We start from the raw sequence: 10,463 nt of genomic DNA, 5'->3' as shown, positions 1-10,463 counted from the left end.
TGAGTTTTAATTGAAAAACAATTTCAAAACACTTTGAAATTGCGACCTGAAATGTCAACATGGCTGCCAAAACTAATGACGGGCTACTTCTTAGCCTTAACCATGTGGTACATCTGCCAAACCAATGAATGCTATTCATTGAAAGATATCCTATTTGCACATATAGAGCCAATATAGTGCTTATTCAATACACGTACGCATGAGACTAAGAAGTATTGATGATGCAGTGCCGTGAATTCGGGTGAAATTGATCACCGTGTCATAGTCGGAATGGATGACAACTATCAAAGATTTCCATTTATATGATTTAAAGAAAACAAAGACGTAGTCCTACGTTATGCGGTTATGCAAGCAAAATCTCCGATATATAAATAGGCCCCTTAATCACATCTTGAAAATGTCCTATTCTACTTGCTCTATGGTACAAATTTAAAAATGATAATAAAACATCTAATTGACGTACAAATTAGAATATGCGTGTGAATAGGCTGCATCACTTTTCTTAAGTTATCGTTTTTGTTAACCCGTTTTCATTGCGAAGTTGTGCTATTTTTCTGTATCTTATATCGCAAACCATAAACACCAAAAGAACAGAAACTCTTTATCGAGAAAATAAAATCAAATAACCATATTTATAAATAGCACCTACAGTAGTAGTTAACCAAATCGCGCTCGATAATCTTCTCTTCGCATTTTACGTTCTCAATGATACCGAAAGAATTGAGCGAGCCATCACCGTCACCGTTGCCACCAAATCCGCTACTTCCGCCACCGGCACCGCCGCTTCCTCCATTGCCACTTCCACCACCAAGGCCAGGCGTGCCGTCCTTAATGTCTAAGTCCTGAAGCTCCTTTAGGCAGAGCCATTCGCCATCGACCGACACGCGGAAATTGCAGAGATAAATTGTGTCCTGAGCACTGGACTCGTTGCAACCACCGGTACCATTACCTCCAAGGTTTCCGGCCACTGAGCTGCCTCCGTTGTTGGATGACGATGAATTGCTGCTGGAGCCCCCGCCGAGGATCGGCTTCGGCAGGGTGATGATACCGTTGTCGGCCAGTTTGTTAACGCCTGGCGAGCCGATAAGGCCGCCGCCGGTCTGGTGGTGGTTATTTGGCTGCGCTATGCCTAGCGCCCGCACTTTCGTCTGTAAAGTATAGATTGGAAGTTAAAATGCTGAATTTTTGTTTGTTTTTATTTCGCTGTTCCTTACAAAATTTGACAAAATTTTTATACTGAGCTACACACATTTTTTTCTAATTGCAATGGGACAATTTTGGCAGGATATTCTTATGAGTTGTCCCCCTTTCGCTCTACAAAGGTACAGTAGTTGCAGCTTTGTACTTTTTCCGGGAAAACTTGCACATCAGCATTTAAGCCCGTAAGATCTTGATTATGACATACTTGATGCTACACACACTGACAAGGTATGGAACTACGAGTAGGAGCGCTTCTAGCGAATTGAGACCAACTCCAGTGTGACCTCAATGATTTATATTGGTAGCGCACGAACAAGGAGAACTAACGGTATATGTACTGGGTAACCTGAGTTGAGGTTGACCGCAGTGGTTTTCTACCTTAGTAGGGTCGAGTGACACTAGTCTGGCGCATGTTGACCCCATTCCGTGGAAGGCCTTAGAGTACGTTCCAAATCCGTCAGCTAGTTCTGCCAACTTGGCGGAAGTGGGCTCAGATCCTAATAACTAACTAGCGCCGATCCGGCTTTGAACATAGTAGCCCATGAAGAACTATGTGAATTCTAGAATGGCGACCTTTTGTTTTGTTTGTTTTTTTTAGAAGGGGGAAATCTACAAGCAGATCCCCTGAGAAGGTAACTCAGGGAATGCGGGGATGACGCACCAACGACCCGCTAAAATCAGCCTATGCACTGTACTTGAGCAATTATTTTAGATTTACGCAAGTGGTGTACAGTGCATCGACATTACCATTGGCCTCAGACCTTTATCTGCCAGCTTCTGAGTATTTCCTCTTTACACGTGTCACGGACTTCTCTGGTACCCCTTTGGTTGAAGCATTGAACATCTACCTTGATGATGAGCCCGATGGGCGTCATCCCGGCTATGATGCACACGGCCTCTTTAGATACTGTCCGGTATGCATTTGCTACTCTTAACCTTCCAGTCGTCGCGCGGTTTGACATCGTCAGAACCCCCACGCTGCTGTTGTGAACGAAAAGCGAGGTTTTTTCAACAGTGTTGTACAAAATACAACAGCGCGACGACTGAAGTGTTAAGAACATTATCCTGTACGTGCTTTCCAACCGCTTTACGCCTGCCAGAAGTTTGTGTTTGCTGGTAATTATAGCAGATCTGTTAGACATCATCCTCGAAAGCGCAGCTATAGCCGTAGATGCTTTTTTATAGGCATATTCAACGTGGCTAGCGAAGCTGAGCTTGTCATCGATCATTACCCCAAGATGCCTAAGGGATCGCTTGAACTCTATGGTGCAAGCACCTACCGAGATAAGCGCCCGTTGCTCGGATTTGCGGTTGTTAACCACTACCACCTCAGTCTTGTGACGGGCCAGTCCTAGTTTCCTAGACTTCATCCATTCATCAACTATGGAAATAGAGTGCACTGCTGTCAACTCTACTTCCTCCATCGATTCACCATATACCACTAGGATGATATCGTCGGCGAAGCCAACAATCTTTACACCCGTCGGAAGGGGCAGCCTCAGTATGTCATTGTACATCGTATTCCATAACAGCGGGCCCATGATTGAACCTTGAGGTACTCACGCGGTTAATCGAACGCTTTTCTGCCCTTCCTCTGTGCATTCAGTAGAATCCTACCATCAAAATAGCTTTCTAGAAGCTTACACAACTGCACCGGTACCTTGAGGCGGTGAAGCGCGTGTGCTATTGCCTCCCAGTTTGCGCTGTTGAACGCATTCTTCACATCCAAAGTGACAACCGCGCAGTAACGGATGCCGCTCCTTTTATGCTCGATTGCCACTTCAGCTGTCTGAACGACCGACTGGATGGCGTCCAGAGTAGATTTACCTTCTCTAAATCCAAACTGGTTGTTGAACAGGCCTTCCGCACTTTCCGTATACGGTACTAGCCTGTTGAGAATCAACCTCTCCAATAACTTGCCCGTCGTATCTAGTAGGGGATGGTACACAAATTATGTCAAGCTAAATGTTAAATTTCAACAATTTTGACCCCTTATCCCCACCCCCCTTTGTCACACTTTTTGTATGAATCGTCCGAAATTTTTGTAAGGCTTGTCAGCATGGCCGCTAGACAGATAGGTCTATAAACTCCAGAGGAATTCCTGAACGAACCCTGGAAGAATTTATGGAGAAATTACGAAGAAATTACTGAAGGAATGTTTGAAAGTAAGGAATCCGTAGGGATTCCAGATGGAACTCTAAGGGAATTCTAGGAGAAACTCGTAAGAAATTCCTGGACGAATTATGGAGAATTTGTTGGAGAAACTCTGGAGGATTTCTCGAGGAAATCTAGGGGAATACTCGGAATAATTCCAGAAGGATTCATTGTGGAACTCCTGAGGATTTCTTGAGAAACTCCGATTAAATTCATGGAGAAACCAGCTCCAGCTCTAAAGAAATTTCCGGAGGAGTTTCCAAAGGAGCTCAAAGGAGTTCCCGATTAAGCCGTCTAAAAATTCCTCGAGAGATTTTTTCCTCCGGGATCTTCTCCAGGAATTTCTCATGTGATTTCCAATAGCAATTCCTACGTGGATTTCGTCTAGAATTTGGACAAGGAATTCCTAAGAGGATTTCGGATGGCAATTTCTGCGGGTATTTGGGTTTTCAGGATTTTCTCTGGGGATTTCGTCCAGAAATTCATTAAGGAATTCATCTGAGGATTTTCTCTAGAAATTCTTTCGTGGATTTTTCCAGAGAATTTTTCAGGAGATTTCTCTATGGATTTAAACCAGGAATTTCTCAGATTATTTTTTCCATGAATTCATCCGGGGTTTCCTTCGGGGATTTCAAGGATTCCTCCGGCGATATCCCTAGGAACTTCTCCGGAAATTTTCTCCAGGAATTTCTCAGGAGATTTTCAATAACTATTACTCTAGGGATTTTGTGCAGAAATTCTTCCGGTGATTTTCTTCAAGAATTTCTCTGGGGATTTCCTCAAGAAGCACTTCCTGCAGCAATTCCTCCGGAGTTTCTCCTGGAGCTTTGGAGGAACTTTGGAGGATAAGCTGGATAAAATCCAAAAGAATTGCTGAAAGAGTTCCGGAGGAATTACCGGTGAAGCTCCGAAGGAACTCTGAAGGAATTCCTGCAGAAACTCTGGAAAGAATCCTATAGAATCTCTGAAGGAAATCCTGGAGGAACTACGAAGCAATTCCTGGGTGAAGTCAGGAGGCGTTCCGAGATAAACTCTGGATGTGTTTCTGGAGGATTCCGGAGGCGTTCCTAGAGCCACTCCGGGGAAATTGCTTGACGAACTTCGGAGAAATACCTGAAGAAACTAAGGGGGGAATTCCAAGCAATTCTCACTGTTGGGAAGGAACCCCGGAGGAAGCTTCCAGGAATTACGGAGGAACTTTCGATGAATCGCTGGAGGAACTCCAAAGGCATTTCTCGAAGAAATCCAGAAGAATTGCCTGTGGAAATCCGGAGGACGCTCCAAGGAATCGCGGACGAAATTCAGAAGAATTGGCAGAGAACATCCGAAATAATTTCTTGAAGGACTTAAAAAAAACTTGGATGAGCTCTGAATGAATTTATGGAGGAAGTCCAAAGAAATTCCCGGAGAAGTTTTTTAGAAATTTCCTGAGGAACTCAGGACAAACTCCCGGAGAGAATGTTGTGATTTTTTCGAACAACTTCAGAAGAACTCATAGAGGAGCTCTGGAGCATTTCCGAGGAATCATAGTGAAACCCCCATGAGTCGATGTTCCATTATTCGATATCGACACATGAAACCATACAAAAAGCAATCATTTCATGGCTTATATGATGGTCCTCTCATACAACTTCCCAAAGTATTTCTGTTTCATGACTCGGTGGTCCTTTCAGATATCGACTCAAGGACGCTTGACTGTACTTGAGGAACTTTGGAGAATTCTTGGAGATATAGAAAAAAATCCAGGACGAGCTATGGAGGAAATCTGAATGAATTGGAGCTCCAAAAAAATCCCGGAGGCATTCTAGGGAAAAATCTTCGGAGAAATTCCTGTAGCAAAACCCCGGAAAAAAATCTGATGGAAATCTCCGGAAAATTTTCTGGAGGAATTCCTGAAGTAAATCCCTGGTGGAATTCCTGGAGAAAATCCCCGGAATAAATGTTGGGATATATCCCCAGAGTAATCCTTGAAATCCTTGGAGGAATTCCTGGAGCGAATCTCCAAAGAACATCTTGGAGAAAATCAATTGAAAAATTCTCAGGAAAAATTGACGAAACAATTTCTGGAGAAAATCCCCGGAGAAGTTTGCTAATTGATTACTGGATGAAATACCCAGAGGCAATCTTGGGAGAAATGTCCGGAGAAATTCCTGGATGACATCTCTGGAGAAATTCCTGGTGTAAATCTTCAGAGATATTCCTGGAAAAAATATTCTGATAAATTCTCTCGCAGGAACATCTGAATTAATTTTTTAGACGAAATCCCTAGAGGAACTTCTGGACATACATACCCGAAGAGATTCCTCGAGCAAATCCCTAGAGATTCCTCGAGCAAATCCCCAGAGAAATTCTTGCAGCAAATCCCCGGAAGTATTCCTGAAGCAAACTCCCGGATGAATGCCTGAAAGAAAACCTCAGAGGAGTTCCTGTTGGAAATTCTGTTGGACAAATAGGAGGAACTTCAAAATCATTCCTGAACGAGCTCCTGGAGATATCAGTAGGCGTACTTCATTGTGGAATATTTGAATGCATTCCCGTTGAAATTCGTGGTGGAATCCTTGGACGAATTCCTAAAGAATTTCCCGGAGAAATACCCTGATGATTCCTAGCGGTGTCCTGTATGAGTTCCTGAAGGATTCTTCGAAGGAATAGCCGAATTGCCAGAAGAATCGCTGGAAGAGGAATTAATATTGATTAAAAACAGCTGCAATGGAATATTGTTCCTGTTTTTTCTTACCTCAAATGCGTAAGAACTAGAGACGGTGGCAGTATCAGCGAAATAAAATCCGAACTGATAAACAAACAATTATAGAACCAGTTTAGGAACAGTTCAAATCTTGGCCCAAATTCGAACAAAAATTAACCAGGCAGTTAGCCTGTTCCAAAAAATAAACCAGAAAATTGGTGTAAAATAAAATTGGAACAATATTTGCAACACCGGTGCAAACTTCAATTTATAACATGGTTGCATTGTCAAAGGAATTCTGGAGGAGTTTCAGGAGAAACCAGGGAAAAATATCTTGACAGATATCTTGTTGCCTGGGATAATTTAAACAATTGTAGCAATCTCAAGAAAAAATCATATAAGAATCTGTTTGCTTTTTTTATGAATTCTTAAAAAAAACACGAGAAACAGATTTCAAAAAGTCCTTGTAAAAATCCTTGTTAACTTTGATGATTCTATGAAATAATACTTAAATACATTACTAAAATGTCTTGATAAATCTCTGCAAGAGTTCCTAGAAGAACCTCTTGAAGAATCTTTGTCAGAATTCTCAGATCAATATCTGAAGGAATCCTTGGAGAATTTTCAACGGAATCCGGAGAGGGATCGCAATAATCTTTCAAAAGAGCTTCTTGTAATTTCCAACTCATATGTTTTTTTTTTTCAAATCTAGGAATTTTAGAAATGTTAATAATAATTAATAATTTATAATTGTCTTCCAAATGTCTTCACAAATTCTGAAAACTCTTCCAAAAATCTTCCGTCTTCCAAATGTCTTCCACACTACTCAAATGTCTTCCAATGGAAGACATTTCTTCCAACCTGGCATCCTTGCGTCAAGGTAACAAATGAATTTGGCACCGCTTAAACGTCAAATTAATGAACTCGAACAACGATCCATACAATATGTTCCGAGAAGTTTCTTGGTATAAATATTGAAGCGCATCTTTTGATGCAAAAAAAATTGTGATCAATCCACCTAGAAGTGAGATAAAAAAACTATTTTTTTCATAAAATGGTGCTTTTGGCAAAATTGTAGAAGTTTCAATTTTGATCACCTTCGGCGAAGATACGATTTCTCTATCTCTAATACCGCCCATAACTGCATATTTGTAACATTTGACAAAAGTACAGGGTGTCCGCAAATTATCCGTACAAACTTTGAAGACATGGCTCTATACAATCAAGCATAATAAATTCAATATTCTTGCATGGTTTTAAACATTAAAGTTTACACATTTTCGATTTCAAATAATTCACAATGGTCGGAAAAAAAACGAAGTTTGGCCAAAACTAGTTTTATCGCCTTAATCGATGAAACATGTAATCTGAATATGTTATTTGGTGTTTTTATTGTTTCGGAAGGGGTTGTTCACATATTACGTAACTTTTTTTAAGTTTTTTTTTATTAGAAATGCAATCAAATTTGGCTGAAAGCACAAATTATGATTGTATTTTAACGAGTTTGATCACAATATGTATGAAGAATGGTTAAATATATTTTATATTAACTTTTTTGGGGCTATAATCCCATATGAAGCTAAATAACAGCAAACAAACTCATGAATCTCCCTTCTCCTATCTGTCGGATTGAATTGCTCTCTTGGACAAATTATGACCTTATTATGACTTGAAGAATGAGTTTTCACTTTGGGATGATAAGATTGTACTAACAATCTAGTCTAACGTGTTAGGAACATTTTTCAAAATTTCTCCATAGTAATTTCCATATAAACCCACTTTGTGTTTGGCCGCCTTCAAATCACCACCTAGAAAGCTGAAAATTTCAGTGAACACTATTTATGGCAGACAAACACGCAGTATACGTACGTTACAGTCTGGCATCTGTTAAGGAAGATATGGGAGATTGGATCTTCAAACTTTTTTTAAATTTTGAACAGCCATTGGAGTAGTTCAACAAATCGTTTTTGCTCATACGATTCTAGATCAAAACATTAAGGTGGTTCAAAAACTCTCCTCATAGTCAGTATGATGGCATTCCCTTAAGCCGAGCAAACGACTCACATGGAATAAAGAGGAAGGAGGAGGATGATTATCTTGCTCGAGAGTGACTCCTGATGAGACATTCACAACTTCCAGAATAGACCCCTCGATTTGCGATACCAGCATTCAAAAGTTGCTCGAGCCATTTATTAAAATTTAGGTTTCGAAGCGAAGTACTAATGTTGCGCTAGTACCATAGAGACAAAAAACTCTGAGTGACAGTATAATGTAAGGAACAGCGCACCTACCTACACACATTATCAACGCCATACTTACATTGCGATTCGTGGTGAAAATTTTGTTAATCTCCGCTATGATTATCCACCCCGACACACGTTAGCTGCAACCACTTTGTCTTCGCTTGTGCACTATTCACTTAGGAAGATTTTGACTATATCTTTTTTTATAGTTGCTTGTTTTTGATCCGATCTTTTCGAGACAGTCGACTACGCCACAGACAGTCTGATGCACTTTGCGTATGACTCATGCACAATAACGACACATGTTATGAATACTACTTTTGCGATATAAGGTGTAGCTCGGATTGTAATGAATGAATCTGCATTCGAAACAAATTGCGTTTTCGATTGTTCGTCTGCGTTATACGTAGGTTTTTCTTAGCGCAAATGTGATATTCTTGTTATGTGCAGCAGCAAGAGACTGAAACATCCGTATGGCTCAATTATACATTGTCCCTTTTCGGCTGGGCGACTATCAAATTTAAATGCTCTTTTCGTGCAAATAGAAACACAACTCAGTCAATCTTGTTCAATTATTGGTTTAACTTAATCCGGACACTAATCTCAATGTTAATGTTGTTTGTGAAATGCGACGTAACTAATTTTAATCCAGATTCGAAACTGTCCAACTTCAGCTCACAGCAGGATCAAACGTCTGAAATTTTACAAATCGTTTATCGATTTTTCTTAGTCTGACACTAGCGAGTTTTCCAACGCTTTCCACTAACACCGATGAGATACATGGCAGACAAACACGCAGTACGTACGTTACAGTCTGGCATCAAGGGTGGAAAGGCAAAAGGATTCGAAAGCATACGGGCATTATGAAGGTAGACGTGACCAAGCGGAAGCCGGTGTTGGTTTCGCCACCCACGTTTATTCACCCTATGTGTTTTGTTTTGATGATTTTATTTTGCAAATGTTACTGAAAGATGATAAAGATATCAAAGCGTGCTCATGTGTTCATCGTTGAGGCATGTTATGTTAACACTCGGATGCACTCAATTTAGTGACACTAATAACGTTGTTAGTATATCCAAAAAATTTTCCATATTATCATGGGTGAAAAATTCCACTAGGGTCAAGTTTGATTAGGGACGTTCCGATACTTCCGATATATCGGAATATCGATATTTTGCTTTCGATATTCGATATTTTGGTATCGATATTTTCTATTCAATATATCGGTGATATCGATATTTCCTTCCGATATATCGTAAACTTATATAAAGGAGATAATTGTAGGGTTTTAGCATTAGCACTAGCATAAGCATTTGTAGGTGGTACAGCCCAGAGAATTTGTTTATGTATAGAGACGCGCGGATTCTGAAACCAAAGGTTCCAATTGAACCGTCAAACGTGGTTCCAATCGAGCAAATTCAATGAAACGCAAAGAGATGTTACGCAAAGGAGAAAAGCGATACGAAAGTTACGTCATTGATAAGCTTGGTTTCTCATGGCGACTGATATGATGACACGCACACTAAAAAATTGTTTGAATGACCTCAATTATTGATAGTCATTGCAAATATTGTTTATAACAAAATCAAATTCCTCTTCGCGTTTCTCTAGTATAATCATTTTCTCTGGTACAGCCCTAGACCGCTGTAGAGTTGCTTCCTATTCGTGAGTTACCATAGATAAAAATATGAGACAAATTTGTATCTTAGAAAAAATTAATGCATCCTTCAGCAGTTAGAAATTGTCTTGGCCATGTATTTGCAAAAGCTGAGGGATAGGAAATGATAAATAACCGGATACCGTAAAACGGGGTAACTTTGATAGTTTTTTCGAAGTAAACTTCAATAATTATGTATGCTGTTTCAAAGAATTACAATTTATATTTTTAAAACAAGTACTGACATACTAGCTATCGATTGCACTTGATAGATTGCAAAAAGATTTATTCTCTCCGTATATATAATTTTTCGTATAATCGAAAGTCGGTTTTCTAATTTGGGGTAACTTTGATAATGGAGTATAAATCGAACAACATTGAATCAATTACGGAACATTTATAGGGCGTTGCATACCTCTAGGCGTTTAACGCTATATGGAAATTTCTGACTTAGATTACAAAAATGGTCCCAGTTTCTAAAAATGGTTTACGCTAAGAGATTTGAGACCGAATTAATGTTCTA

General features: G+C 39.9%; 1 protein-coding gene across 1 annotated transcript in view; it reads right to left on the bottom strand.

The window, feature by feature from the left end:
- Nucleotides 1-8,419, bottom strand: part of LOC5574602 (protein RUFY3) — a gene marked incomplete at its 5' end in the record, with an annotated part of 59,549 nt that extends 51,130 nt beyond the window's left edge. Inside the window, 2 exons of the mRNA XM_001655164.2 lie at nucleotides 650-1,148; nucleotides 8,360-8,419. Of these exons, the coding sequence (XP_001655214.2) occupies nucleotides 650-1,148; nucleotides 8,360-8,419 (559 nt within the window). The remainder of the gene's footprint in view (nucleotides 1-649; nucleotides 1,149-8,359) is intronic.
- Nucleotides 8,420-10,463: the final 2,044 nt, after the last annotated feature.

The sequence above is a fragment of the Aedes aegypti genome, chromosome 1, assembly GCF_002204515.2.
Source record: "Aedes aegypti strain LVP_AGWG chromosome 1, AaegL5.0 Primary Assembly, whole genome shotgun sequence".
In the NCBI taxonomy this organism is placed as follows: Eukaryota; Metazoa; Arthropoda; class Insecta; order Diptera; family Culicidae; genus Aedes; species Aedes aegypti.
This window is presented reverse-complemented; position numbering and strand designations above follow the sequence as displayed.